A 15,840-nucleotide genomic window follows, 5' to 3' on the forward strand; every position below is an offset into this window, starting at 1 on the left:
GGCAATAACATTTTCCATGATTAGTATATATGAATGGCAATAAATTATTGCCTTTCATATGTATCTTTTATTGAAAAAAAAAACCAAGACGCTTTAAATGTAGAACCGATTCAAAACGGTTCTGCCAATCTTGTATGGCAAGAATCCGACAGAAAAGAACCATTAATAACCGCTAGGCGAAATTCTCTGCCGGAAGCGGTTGTTGCATTGTTGCCAGAATTCCGGCAAAAATGGCTGGCAGACATAGCAAGCCGTCTGGGGGGAAATCTGCCCGCCGCGTACAAGTGGGTCATACCAAAGACATCATATTAACAAGATATCCAGCTCTCACATTTCCTGAACAAATCATTGGCAACAACATTTTTTGCGAGCATGGCGCCCTCAGGCGAGTTCGCATCGAATCTCGTACACAGAAGTAGGGAAGAGAAATGTCAAATTCGTGCGCGCCAAAACAGCAGCACTGCGCACCCATACAATTTGTATGATATGTTGAATGTGACACTGTGCGATGGCGTTGCTGAACTAAAGATTGATTTCGCTCCAAGCTGACAGGGTCTGGTCATACTCATAATTGTACACTGAAAATAATTTGCACGTTAGCATCATTTGCAAAGAATTTGAACTATCACCACATCCCACATTATCAGATCCGAATGAATTCCGAATCGGAGAGAGATCTTTATTCGGAATTCCAAGTGGAAATAATAATGAATTCCGAATAAATTCCAACTCCGATGCAACAACCGATCCCGAATGAATTTCGCCTACAACCGGTTGATTCGGAAATCGTAAGTCGCCTGACTTTTACACTAACACATTCATAACATAAGCGAATATTCAATGACATTTATAATGTCCCTGTCAATAGGGTTGATCGAGCACCCAAATCAGGCAAAAATTCTAGCACTGAACCGATCGAGCACTAGAAATTCATGCAGTCGAGTAAGAATTCATTGCTCATTCCGTCATTTCGATAATGTGGGATGTAGAACACATGAAATTCATGAAAGTATACACTTAACTCATAAAATGAGTGTAAAAATTGTAAATATTTAGTGGAAAATATGTCACATTTATCTGAAATGCACATCAAAACGATAAGATATATCGTTACCTCTAGATTCTATATGAAATTCATATGAATGTCACATTGTTTTCCATATAGATTTCAGTTGAAACACGGTTGGCCGAATCAAGTGTATGGCACATACATTTGTGCTGTACTTACTTCCACTAGAAAATGAAGTGTTTAACACATGTAGTTCGATTCAAGAGCAAAACACATCACATCTAAGGGAAAAACACATCAAGGCCAAGAGACAAATAATCTAATCTTGCATCTTAGTGAACTGCCACATGAAATCTTAAAACAAATTGCTTTGCCCGAATAAAAAATGTTGCAGAAAAACAATACGATCTGTTGTTACAAAACCTTCCACAATTTTGCTGTGACCATTAAAAAAATACTATTCAAATAATTGTGAACATGCTTTTTACAACAGAATGTATAGGTTGTTAAGTATCGTAACAATTCAAATCATAAAATTTTCTCATACATAGGGTAACAGAAGTATTTTGGCCATTTTAGGATTGATTTTATTTTGGCCCACTTTGAATAAATATCCACCAAATGATGTAGTATCTTTGAAAAACCCTTCCGCAATAGGTAATTTAATGTGTTTACCTTCAAATTTATGTAACATGAGTTACTTCACATCAATTAAATCCGATAAAATCGATAAAGTTTGTTAGGTGGGCCAAAATATATGAAGTGGTCAAAATACCTCTGTTACCCTATTGTTTGAAACACCACGTGTACAATAAATTCAATTGTGAATCATAGAAACAATATATTGAATCGTTGGAAATGAAACAAATCTTGTCAAGATACAATAGAATTTATTGAAACCTATAAATGTAATTGTGAATCAATTGTTTATACTGTACAATCAATGGTTTATATTTTACTGGTGGTTATGTATTGAAATGAAAAAGCATATTAAATTAATGTGCTATTTACATATGAATCGATTGTGCAAATTTTTATCAGTGTACTTCTCGTTTTCATGTATGTACACTGAAAATCATTTCTACCTATTTTTTGAGGAGATATCACTCATTAGCGGCCCTTACACGATCATTAAAAGTGTCATTACTAAAAAGTAATGACACTTTTAATGATCGTGTAAGGTCTACGAGTTCAGTAATGACACGAGTAATGATGGAATTCCGGATTTTCCATCATTACCAACATTATTTCTTCTTCTTATTTCTTCTGTGGAAGTGCTGAATATCTTTAGAACTATACGCGAAAAAATGACAAAGTATAGATTTAAATGGTTAATATTTCATTAACCTTAACGTTTCAATGGCAAATCCAATTTATTTTCAGCTAAACGAAAATAAAAATATTGCTATTACTATTGCTGGAGTAGTTACAAATACTCATCATTAATAATGAACGTGTAATGCTAAAAGTAATGATGTACAGTAATGCAGTAATGACGAGTGTTTGAGCAGAAGTGTCATTACTTAGTAATGACACTTTTAATGATCGTGCAAGGGCCGCTATTAGATACCCTTACCCGAGTCAATTAAAATGGCATTACTAAAAATTAATATTATTTTAATGAACGTGTATGGTGCAGTAATGACGAGTTTTATATCAAATTTGAAATACATAATTAGTTAGTCATCATTAAAAATGACAAAAATAATTCTTGTGCAAGGGCCGCTATTGTCGAGCTCTTCTATAAGCTACCCAAAATTAGGTCGTTTCTGTTCAAACTTTGAGATGATCGGTAAAAATGAATAGTGGCCCTTACACGATCATTAAAAGTGTCATTACTTAGTAATGACACTTCTGCTCAAACGCTCGTCATTACTGCATTACTGTACATCATTACTTTTTAGCATTACACGTTCATTATTAATGATGAGTATTTGTAACTGCTCCAGCAATAGAAATAGCAATATTTTTATTTTCGTTTAGCTGAAAATAAATTTATTTGCCATTGAAACGTTAAGGGTAATGAAATAATAACAATTTAAATCTACACTTTGTCATTTTTTCGCGTATAGTTCTAAAAGTATTTAGCACTTCCACAAAAAATAAGAAGAAGAAATAATGTTGGTAATGATGGAAAATGCGCAATTCCATCATTACTGAACTCGTAGACCTTACACGATCATTAAAAGTGCCATTACTTTTTAGTAATGACACTTTTAATGATCGTGTAAGGGCCGCTAATAGTGTGCTTCGTTATGGCATAGCACTTGTACTAAACTTACATTTACCTCAATTTTGAGATCATCACTCGTTACCCAAAATTGGGGAGATGCACTTTAGTTGATTTTGGGTAGGTTTTAACCCAAAATTAGGTAACGGCTGGTAAGAGTGTAGATAAATCTGGAACATTGGCAACTCTGTGTGTAGCTGAATGTCAAGTTATTTCTCTAAACACGCAAATCACGGATCAATATTTGGAACAAAATAGTACAGAATAGCACAAAAATGCTCCCAGAAGCTCTGCAAAAGCGTCTGGCGATGCGTGGCATCATACAGGGTGATGCTACGGCAACACCCGGCAGTCAACAACAGAATCTGCCAGCACCTCCTTCCAGACAGCAACAACATTCAGACTCATCATCTCAATCCGATAGTGATTCGCAGGAAGACCAACGTAATGCAGATTTGAACAACGAGGAAATCATCGCCGAAGATTATGATGAGTATGATCAAGTTAATCCCGAAGCATTTGAATATCCGATCCACAAGAAGAAAACCAATCCAGCCATGGATTGGACCGAAAAAATGAAACAAAAGATGGTGAAACGTTACGGGTTTCAATCGGTAGATGGATGTCAAAACAAGTACAATATATATCACCATTGTTCGATGTACTGCGTTCAGCGCTATGGGGAAGTTGAATTCGAAATCGAGAAGGAGTACGAGAAAAGGGTGAAACGCTTACTGGAGAGATACCCACTTCCACGACACTGGCGTAGAGAGTATGATATTGGCTGTAAGGCATTCTACTTCTACAATAAGGAAACTAGAATAGTTTCCTGGCTTCCACCCACCCATCCGGATGCCAAGATGACCAAAAGCGCCAAGGTACTAAGAAAGGAATTGATGGAAAAAAATAAGAATTTGGAAAATGTTAGCGATACTATTCCTAAGGCGGTGATAGTAGAAAGTTATCCACCACTCCCCAAGCCATCCAGTCTACCGAGTCGTGAATCACTGGTAGGTCCTGTAGGCGAAAGCCTCAAACCACCAGTAGTGAACCCACCGAAAAGACCCCACAACAAATATCCCTCTAGAGATGAGGAAAAGCGACCTCGAATGGGTGGCGGTGGGGCTGCTCGTCTTGATCGAGACAGGGAGCGTGACCGCGACCGTGAACGAGAACGTGACCGGGACCGTGATCGCCGGGATAGGCGCGATGAACGACGGGAGCGTGATCGCGAACGAGATCGCGGACGCATTGGGAAATCGAACACCTCAGCACTGGATCCGATGGACCCGGCTGCCTACTCGGACATACCCAGAGGAACGTGGTCAAGTGGACTAGAAGCAGCTCCCGGCGGCCCGAAAAAAGAGAAAGAAAAGGAAAAGAAGATCGAAAAGCGGAAGGGACCTCGCGGAGAAGAAAGTGACGATGAACACGAGGTTTTGAAAGTGGCAGCAATCAGCGAATTTACGCAAGAAGAAGAAAAAGAAGAATAAATTTGAATAAATAGTCATCTTTTCAAGGAAACTGATTTTTAGTACACTGTGGGCTTTGGATATGTTGTTTTCATTACCTAGATGGGTTTTAAAGTAGAGAAAATTCTGTTACATTTTATTCTGTATAGATCATGGCGATACGCAAGAATTTCAGTTATTCTCGTATTTGTTTTCATTTATCCTAATATCAATATCAACTTTCCTTGTGTCATATTTTCAATTTGTCTCTGATGATCAATACCAAAATCTCCGACTATTCAAGCAGTGACAGATTCACGAAAAAACTAGAATTTCATGAAACTGAAACCATCGAACACTGCGATTTTTTTAGTCCGATACAGTATGTCACCAATAAAATGGGAATCTACCTAAAAATGTTCGATGATGCTCGATAATGACGAAACGCACAACATCGTTCTACTGCGTAGGAAGTTTTCAGCACGATGGTGCCGACTGGTGTAGCAAAGCTTCCATTGTCTAATTAGTCCGAAAAACTCTAGCTCTTCTCCTAACAGCGATAATAAAATATATCAAACGATCAACTTTCTTGGATAAATCGCGACATTTGCGATGTCTCCTCATTACACTTGAATTCACACGCACACGATGCGTTGCTATCTATACCGTTAAATTTAGGTTAATCGTAATTTATTCGCTTACAGCACTACAAGGAATCGTAACCAATTTTAAAATAATAAAACAATTTCAACATCAATAATTTAAACTAACCAGATCACATTGTTTACAACGAAGATTTTGTTTTAATGAGAACCGCATATATATTTTATTGCAGCTAGTTTAGTAACAAACGAAACGATTTACATTTCTTTTTTTCTAGTATCTCTGGAAGAACCGATTCCGAACTTAATTCTAAACAGTACGAATATACTAGCTCAATTTTCAGGGAATCAGCTTGCTTATAATCCTGCTTCGAAAAAAACGAGATGAGTTATAACTTATACCTATAGCTACAACAAATCAAAACAATCCGGCTAACAAAATAATTCGAGTTTAGCCCTTGGACATAAACTAGTTACTACTCGAAATGTTATATAAATACAAAACAGGTATACGTCATGCAATTCCAGATGTAAAATATAATATTGAGATTTATTCATGTTGGAAAGCACCATTTGAAGCAAGTTTTGAACTTACTCTATACGGATAATGTCTAATAGTACTGCTGAAAGCATTTTATTGCAAGCGAACCATTTGCGGCTGTCGCACGAAAACTATATTTTAATAGAAATATATCGTGAAAAAAACAAAAAAAAATATTTATAAGGAAATCGTCATGTCTCTAGTCTTTATATATTAGCTACGTGGTATCTCTTAAATTTACGTTTTGCTATCCTTGTTTGTTGTTGAATGCTTTCGTTCCATTGGTCTATGGATACTGCCTGCTCGTTTGCAATAACAGATTTGCTTTCCGTTTTGATTTTGTGTGTTTTAGCGTTTGAAAGTGCATAGAAAACAGTTCAATTAGAATAAGATGGTTGTTTTGTCCGGTTTTTGCACATTAATCTAGGACTTATCCCTCTCATTACGCTAGTTCCCAGTTTGTTGTGACCTTTTCTCATCAAGCTATATCCCTCGGAGCTCTCAACGCAGCACTGCACAAGCTCTAAACGCACGTCTAAGTCGCTGTATTATGTTGAGAATGTAATACCTGGAAGTAAGATGGAAGAGGTATGTGAAGATATGTGAACCTACTCAACTAATAAGATTCGAACCCAAAAAACTATCTTACTGCTTTTATAAAGAGAACACAAAAGCAGCTTGCCTGAAAATAATTTTCGATGATTTTCTAAATGTATTTGAAAAACATTCAGAAGTCATATTATAAACTCTATTATTGCTTTATTTTATTCTATCTCTGTTCGGTTATAATCAATTCCGTGAATTTATTTTGGAGCTGTAGAGTATCAAAACCGGTGGTGCTAGACCATTTTTTACCAGCGGTATCGGTGTGACGTCGTTTCCATAAATGATCAGCGGCCTAGATAATTTATACTAACCGTTGCAAGTTTTCAAGAAAACGTGGCTGTCTCTGACTTATGATAGAAAGGAATGTTGTTTACTAACCGACGTTTCGGTCTTGGGTGTAAACCTTTTCCAAGCAAACAAAGTCTACCATTTACAGTCAAATTGTATTGCTCAGAACTTTTTTCGACCGCGAAAAATTATGTCCAATAATAAACCATATGTTCTGAATACTTTTCATAGGTGGATTGAGAAGAGGAAAAATGTTATCAAAATCAAAACATTACTGGTTAGCGAGTTGTCTTTAATGAATAATCTTTCTATCATAAGCTGATGATAATGAAATTTTTCATCGGTATACATCCGGCAAAGTGGTGAGAATAAGGAAATCGGTTTTTTATTTAAATCGGCGGCTTCACAAAATATCGGCGATGGCGGTGTGGCCGCGAAGGCGCACCGATCTAATTCATTTCCTGGTGCACCATATCGCTTCTCTATTGGCATCATTCAACGGGACATTTCACCAAGAGCCGTTTCGCCGAATTAGGCTTTCTGACAGCTCACTTACAACCACAAATGCAAATGAGATTGGTTTGTTTTCATCCGGAAACGAATGCATTCAACACGATTCAGACGATCAATCAACTTCGGTCGACGTCCAGATTAATTTATATTTTTTAGCCGAATATGTCTCACGTATTGCCGACGTTAAAATGTTCCGTGAACTTGACGTAGTGTCCTTTCATATGAATTGCTTACAATTAATGTTGTTGTACCGTAATCGTTCCATTCAGGCGATAGTCGCTTGATGTTGCGTGTGAATCGCTTTTACATATTGTTTTGTTTTCATCAGGAAACTAGTTGGCCACCTATTTTTCAGTAGGGCCGCCGTTCATTTTTCACCGGGCATAGAAACCTCAATTGCGTCATTTTACTAAATAGTATACTGCCCATACTTGCATATCAGTCCCATATGGAAAATCTGCATGTCGAGAAAAAGACGATCAAAATTTTATTTCCGAATTTTTTGATTTATTGTACTACCTAATGCTAAATCATGGTATTATTACATGAAATATCGGTAATACACCTTTGCTATTGCAATATTGCAACAAATGAAATTATTGAAATTTGCACTGAATGGGACTGATATGCGGGTACTTTTCATATGGAACAGACATGAATTGATATTTTTTTCACATTTTACTGAACAAACCCTCAACTTTTATTGCAATTTCTGAGAGTATATTGAGGATAGATTTCGTTCCTCAAGCTAACTCAAAATTGGCAAAAATCGATATGGGACAGATATGCGAGTATGGGCAGTATAGTTCTTCAACGATTTGGTTTTATTTTTGGGATCTGGATGTAAATTAGTCTACGCAGATGATTTAAAACCGTATCTCTTTCTTTGTAGTGTAGATGATGATTGCAGTTGGCATCACTGGACGTACGAAGCGATGTCTAATTTATAATGACACAGATTTCTGAAAATGATCACAGATTTTCACAGATTCTTGAATAAATCACAGATTTTGGAAATCGAGCACAGTTTAGCACCAAAAAGTACAGAGCCGTCGGTAGCGTGTGGGTTGTGAGACCTTTTTTTTTTTTTGCTCACCAAATTGATTTTGAACTGCTATTGAGGTACGGAAAACGGTCACAGATTTTCACGGATAGGTTTTGGGTTTGATCACAGATTTTTGAAAAAATAACCTGGCATCCCTGTGTCTAAGTGCTGCTTTCAAAAAACTCTAATTTCTATGTGTTGTTTTATACGTATAGTTAAGAATTATGAGTGATCATTGAGTCGCAACAGTTATTTTGAGTGATAGTGCAGGTATGGAAAGTGTGTGTGTGTTTGTTTGTTTCGATTATAGAGGTTTTAATCTTAAGGTCATTCAACTCTTCGGGCCAGAAAAACTTTCTGACCCTATGTGCGGGGTTGGGAATCGAACCCAGGCAAGCTGCGTGAAATTCATAGACTTACCCATCACGCTACACTCGTCCCCCCGTGTGTGTTTAGTAGTGAGAGTTCTATTCATTGAATAATGTTGATTCGCAAAACTAAAAAATGCTCAAGTGGTGGAAACTGAGAATTTACCGCCTCAAAATTCAAGGATATTAATCGATCGAAGCGCCGTCTGCATATCATTGTCAGTCTTATCAGATTTTTACACACCAAATTGGCATATTGTCGCAAAACTTAAATGTAGAGGCGCTGCTTGTTTAGAGATGATACTTTCAGCAAGAGCTGTCGAATCGGTAGGAAAATTTCTAATTACTCCACCTTTTCAACGATTTCTTATGAAAACGGGCAAATTCATTTAAAAAATCATAGTAGAAGTTGAAGAGAAAGTTTTTACTCTGAGGTGGTAATGTTTATCTTAGTTCATTGTGCGAAATCTGCCGTATATTCAGAATAAAGCATTAAACTTGGTTTGATACCATTTTCAAATGCCTGGAAATAACAAATAAAGTATACAAAATAAATAGTACTCGATCGCTATACATTCTAGTACTCGAGAAATCAACATTACACTGGTTTCTGTTTAAAAAAATATTGATCCGAAAAAACCTAACCTTACCCAATTTCACACATTTCTGATGATTTTCCATGTTTAATCGTAGTTTACACTAAAAAAAGTAGTAGTAATCATTTTGAAATCGATTTTTTTCTACTCCGAGTGTACTTTTATTGCTGATATCTATTTGTACTCTTGAATAAACGATAAAAATGTTGCAAATCACTTCTGCCGATATGAAAATTTCCGAAAGAATCCTCCTTTTCTTGGTTCCATTTTTCATTGGCAGGTGTCGCTACCGGTAAATCAGCTTTGCGACAATTAGGTTTTTTACCGTCACTGCTAACCTCAATCGGATGAACACATTTTGACAGTTCAGCAGTACTGTTTGTAAACAGAAATTTCTTTTGTTTGTTTATTGACAAATTGGATCAGACCATCTACGGTCCGTATCGCCTAAATAAAGTTTTAAAACATTTGTTCACGATTGAATACGGTTTGTTTTTGATATTTATTAAATAAAAGTGACTAGTTGCAAAGTGTAAAGATGATCGTTTTAGATGTGCTCTTCGATTTTTGTTTAAGCTTGTTTGTAAACAGTACCGCTGAACTGTCAAGGATGAATACTTGTTCATTTGTGTCGTCACGATAAAAAACCTAATGTGCCAATCGTATTCATCATATTCCTCATATTCATTCACTCGTGCAGGGATGCCAGGTTCACAGATTAATCTGTATTTCACCGATTTTCAACTTTCTGCAGATTTTAAAAATAGCACAGATTTCTGAAAATGATCACAGATTTAGAAATTAATCACGGTTTTCTATATATTTTTGAAATCGATCACAGTTTAGCACCAAAAAGTACAGAGCGGTTGAGTAAAAAGGTACAGAGCGATTGAGTAGTGAGACCTTTGTTTCGCTCATCAAAAAGATTCCGATCAGCAATTATGGTGTGGGAAACGTGCACAGATTTTCACAGACAGGTTTTTGGCTTAATCACAGATCAGATGACCTGGCATCCCTGCACACGTGTAAGCTTGGACTGTACAGTCGTACATACGCCATCCCAAAAATAAAAAATAAAACAAAATGGAGACCGATCAAGAAAATGATTACGAAAAGTCAGTAAAATAAATCCGAATATTCCGCAATGTTTTTATTGAATTTACCGAAATTCAGTAATTCGTTAACATATGACTGTCAATTGGATCAGTTTTACAGACCCTCCACTGAAAATATTGTTTTATGTTCTATAACTCATAACCGTAAAAATAATTACTGAACATCGAAAGAGGAATTTGTTGTGTATGGAATGTGTGAAGATTCACAAGTCAATCGCGTTATTCAAGCTAAAAATCTAAAATTGGTCTGCAGCAAACCCATCCACGATTGTCTATTTTATTTTTTCAGTAGTCGTGTTTCACCTCGCGTTGTTAACAGCAATGCGAATAGGAGAAAAAGGGTACTATTGAAATCGTTCCTTAGAGATATTTTATATTTTTCTAATAATGCCTTATTATCGTATCGAAGTCGTTACTTTCCTTGTTTTCCCTCAGTAGCACAGCCCTTGGTCGTAGCCGGCGTCGTTATTAATCATTTAATGAAAAGTTAGGAGTGAGTGGGTATGTACAATGAAAATGATTTGCTTCTCCCAAGCTTCATTTTCTTGGTCATTGTACATTCCCACTCATTCGGTCAATCACGAAGTGCAACTACAGCCTATCTACTTCAGCTCATTGCTGGCGACTACAATGTTGGCTTACGTTTTTCGTAGAATTGTGCAAAAGAAATAAATCATTAATGTATTCAAATGCCAAGTTATCACATTCCTTTGTCGGCTGCTTCCTCTTGGTCTTTACCTGCATCTATTACTACGAAGTCGTCCATAAACTGGATCAATTCGCAGCCATCTAGCTTTATTTTGTACAGGTTTGTGGTATAGAAGTTAAACAGAATAGGAGAGAGTGAACAACCTTGAGGAAGGTCCTCGCTGACCTGAGGATAGATACTCCCTCCAGTCGTTCCCAGCATCAAGCGTCGCTATTTCAGATAAGAGTAGAGCTTTTCCGGAAGTTTTAGTGCTTCGCAGACTTACATAAGTGCGATGGGCCGTGGTTCTCCTTTGGACCTAGTAAATTTTCTTTGAATGTTGAGATGATTTTGATTAAAGTTATCCTTCATCTCTCACGTATGTTCTCTTTTACAAAATAGTCGGTTAATATTTTTCGAATTTTGAGTTACATTCCACTCTAAGTAGCTTGAATATATCGTATGTCATGCCATCCTCAACTTATGCAGAATAATCTTCCGTTTTCGTAGGGCTCCTCGTAATTTATCAATTGACAGTGCCTTCTCACATCCTCTGAGGTCGAGAAGGGTTTCAGGGTTGGTGTTACGGATGGTTTTTTTAGTACTGCTCATGCATTTTGCTGCTCGTTTAAGGTTTTGTTCTGTTGTATTCTCGTAGTAGCACTTGCTTAGATTTGTATGTTTTATCTAACTTTTTAAACCACCATAGCTTTAAATCGTTTGCCTTCTTATCTGTCACGGCAAAGAAAGCTTTTTTTATACTGTCCTTGAGCATGTTTTGCATTTCGCTGGGATTGTACAGACATTGCAAAATCTGATGGAATGTGATCGGGATGTCACTGCTTATCACCACCTTCCGAACTCATGAGCAATAACATTCCATGAGGCTCCGATTGCTAGACCGACTGTGACTAAAGTGATAACGTTTGCTGTGCTGTTGTTATGGACCGTTGACATGAGATCAATGAGATTGGAAGGAAGCCTATTATTATTATTCCGACCGCTTAAATTATCTATATTCATGCAACGAAGCACCAATAGACTATGCCAAAAATTAGAAGAGATCAAACAGTACCTACACGTTTTTTGAACAAAAATCGATTTTGTTAAATTTCCACCCTCACTAGCACGGATTAAAAATGGCGTCTCCCGCTGAGTGACCAGATAATATTTTTAAAAAATCGGACGCAAAAATTCACCTGTACCTCAATCTATACTACAATCTACTGGAATGTATTAGGAAATCGTGGCCAGAGTTCATCTTAACGAGCAAAAAAAAGTCCATCACTTTTCGTCATTGAAACCCAAGTCAAAACCAAAAAGGGATATATATTTGTATTACTGTTTAAAGGATAAAAATCAGTAGAAACCGATTATATTTCATAAAAGTTTTGATATTTCACAAAACTTTTATTATTCCACAAAACTTTTATGATTCGAATATTGTAAAATCGATTTTGACAACTTTTTTGCGTCATCGAAACTTTAATAGACTGTTTTTAAGTAATCATGGAAAATATTCAAATATCTTTGCAAGCGTTTGTGAAGAGTGCGAACTTCAATCGTCGATAGATATAATTGCATCTTCACAGCAGAGAATTATTCCTGACAACTCACGGGATTGGGATTATCAAATGTAAATATCTAAAAGCATGTACTCACCATATGCATCACCAAAATCTCCTTCGTCTTGAACGAGATCGGGCATAGTTTACACTTGAATGGTTTATCGTTGTCATGTTCCGCGTAGATATGTGCTTTCAGATTGTTCAAATGGACAAACGTTTTTGTACAACTGTCACATTTGTATATCTTCGGCCCGAGCGAGTTAGCCTCACTCTCTTCGATCTGCTGCAACAACTGCCTGTGTAGCGAATTTTTGTCTATGCCATTGGTGATGACCGTTGCCGTGTAGTTGGTGCTTGTTGGCACCACACTCGGACTCGTCGATACTATCGTTGAGTCACTGTTGATGATACTGCTGTTATGAGTTGTTGGAATAATCGAACTGCCGGTCGGTTTTGTGTGATTTACTAAGGCAGTGGTTGCGGCACTATGGGACGTATCGTCATCTATTAGAATTACCTCCTGTTCGGGTGCGGCTATCGTTCCAGCGACTACAACAGTTCGCTTCTCCGGTGTGCTTTCCTGTGGACCCGCCGGTTTTTGAATTTTAGTTTCATCAATCATTACTTCGAAGTCGCAGCTATCAGAAATGGACGAGCGAGTGCTAATGGAGGTGGCCGTATGAGATAATGGTTGTGGCTGAGGAGATTGATCATGCTGCGCGGGTTGTGACCGTGGCTCCATCTGAGTGATAACAGTTGAATTGGATCCGTTAGTGCTGTGATGACTGTTGCGGTGGGACTTGAAATCTAGGTATGAGGTGTACGTTTCACTGCACCGGTCACATTTGTATACTCCGTTTTCCGAATGCATTTCAATTACATGATTCTCCAACCGTGTAGGTAAGCTATACGTTCTAAAACAAATGTCGCATTCGTACCTCTGGGATGAATGAGCCTTCAAAAAATGCTGCTGACATTTTCGTTGCTTAGTGAAGGTTTTAGAGCATTTGCCACATCTATATAACACTTTTGCGTGATTCTTCATGTGCCTTTCGTAATTGTACTCATATTTAAAACTGGTTTTACAATGTTTGCACACGAATGGTCGATCATGCACCCCCCGTGGTGTAATAACACTACCCACTCCTGATCCGCCTTCGTCCATATATACCTCTTCTTCGGGTAAATGTTCAATAGTGGTGCATTCGATTTCCGTTTGATTATCGTATCCTTGTGGCACATAATTCGCAGCGTTCACGTATCCCTCAGCAGTAGTGCGTATTGCATAGGTATCAGTCCCATCCGTGTAATAAATCTCATGCCCTTCTGCATTTTGAATTCCTTCCCCTTCACTATATCCGCTAATATGAATTTGCTGCTGTTGCGACGCGTTTGACACAACTCTGACGTCTCCTGATTCGATGTACTCTGTCATAGTTCCATCTGCAGCAACATACTGAATGGTTTGCTGTTCCGGAACTTGTTCCTGGTGCATTACAGGCTGCTGCTCTTCCTCCGTGTCATCTTGATACTCATCCACATCAGCAGATTCGTCAATTGCCAACGTGATATCATCTGTATCATCGACAAAATCTTCCCCCTTGATTTCCTCTGCTGGCTGAGTTTGCTGAGCATGACGATAGTTTTCTGCCGCTTTGATTTCGTAGTACTTCAATTTGAGTAACTCATCATTTTCGATGCATCGCCGTCGAAACATATGATATTCTTCCAGTTTGGTCTTGCAATTCGTGCATATCGATGAAGGAAAATCCGTTGCATATGATACCTAAAAGACATGGGATTACATTTTTTCACAACAAAAAACATCATTAAATTACCTGTATGGTTGTAAGCTCCAGAATTTGTTGTAGCAGCGATTCATCGGGAACATCCTTAGAGTAGAACACCGGCTGGAGACGGGAGCTGCTATTACCTTCAACCAGGCAGAGTCTACACATATTCATATTGAGGCCTACTTTGATCGCAACTCCGCTAGCATTGCTGATGGAGGTAGCTCCACTTTTATTACTAACACTAGTCCTACGGTTGTGGTGCTGACCAGCAGCACTCCTGCCTCTACTACCGCAAATGAAAACAAAAACAAGCGAACATAATAATCACCAAATAGTTGACATGAATGCATAAAATCGCAGCTTCGTTGTATTGTACAAGTAGATATCTCCCATTGAAATCGTCGGTTTTTCTTACAAGCATAACTCAAAACACTTCTTTAACACAAATACCCCTTTCTTTTACTACCCAGGCCCGACTGCAAGTGTATAGAGCAAAAACAGTGGCTTAAATCAACTATTGATGAATGTGTTTTGCGCCAACCGCAGAAACTTCGAATACGTAAAATTATATACTTTACACAACTCATACACACCCACACGAAAGGAAAAATATTCCTGCCAGATACCTCTATAAATTAAATCGAAGCTTGCGCAACCGAATGTGCCACTATACTGGGTTGCCATCAAAGATGTGCGAATGAAGTGGTCAATAAAAATAATGGGACTACAAATAACGCGTTTTTAAAACGGCTCATAAACCAGTTGTGAGCTTACATTCTGGAAACGAATTCTTTATCGATAGGTGCTCGCAGAAATTTTAGTATTAGTGAATGAAAAAATAATTAGAATTCTTTTCATTTCGGTTCTGAAATTATTGCTTGGTTGACCACAATTTATAAATTATGATTATGAGTTTATGATTTTATTCTCAATTAGAAAATAGTATACAATTTCCTACTGTGGTTGTTCAATGAAAACACATGCTGCAAGTAATGGAAGCAATATAATTGAAATTATCACGGAATTCCTAGCATCCCTGCAGCTCATCGCGAGGTTGCACTAGTATTCCCAATCAGCCGTGCATATAACATTCGCACACAGCAAAAAAAACACAAAGTGAGAGTAGAGCAGTACCGTGAAGATCGAAGTAACAGGAAAAAAAAATCTTTCTCGGATTCTTCCTTCGGTCATCCATTTTTTCGCAAATCAAATTTTCACATCCCAATTTCACCTCAATACACTACTTACCGGGTTGAAGCGTCCTTGATGACGTTGCTTTCCACTTCCATTGCTAGATGGGACGTGAAAAGGCTTGCGAAATTTGATAAAATTTGCACTTTTCCTTGCAAATCCCAAAACGAACTCTCTTCCTTCTGTTGCGTTCGCTGAAATAATACTAGCAATCCGTCGCGTTCTCTGTTGTGTGA

The 15,840-nt window shown here is 37.6% G+C and overlaps 2 protein-coding genes across 2 annotated transcripts; one reads left to right on the top strand and one right to left on the bottom strand.

Annotated features, from left to right (window-relative positions):
* The first annotated feature begins 3,417 nt into the window (after positions 1-3,417).
* Positions 3,418-4,763, top strand: LOC131435093 (pre-mRNA-splicing factor CWC22 homolog). The gene has a single exon (XM_058602605.1). The coding sequence runs from the start codon at positions 3,515-3,517 to the stop codon at positions 4,730-4,732; it is 1,218 nt and encodes a 405-aa protein (XP_058458588.1). The 5' UTR covers positions 3,418-3,514; the 3' UTR covers positions 4,733-4,763.
* Positions 4,764-4,819: 56 nt separating this feature from the next.
* Positions 4,820-15,840, bottom strand: LOC131435092 (zinc finger protein 236-like). The gene is made up of 4 exons (XM_058602604.1): positions 15,662-15,840; positions 14,459-14,696; positions 12,715-14,406; positions 4,820-6,401 (listed from the first exon to the last, which is right to left on the bottom strand). The coding sequence occupies exons 1-4, from the start codon at positions 15,700-15,702 to the stop codon at positions 6,369-6,371; spliced, it is 2,004 nt and encodes a 667-aa protein (XP_058458587.1). The 5' UTR covers positions 15,703-15,840; the 3' UTR covers positions 4,820-6,368.

This window comes from Malaya genurostris, chromosome 3 (assembly GCF_030247185.1).
Source record: "Malaya genurostris strain Urasoe2022 chromosome 3, Malgen_1.1, whole genome shotgun sequence".
Lineage (NCBI taxonomy): Eukaryota > Metazoa > Arthropoda > Insecta > Diptera > Culicidae > Malaya > Malaya genurostris.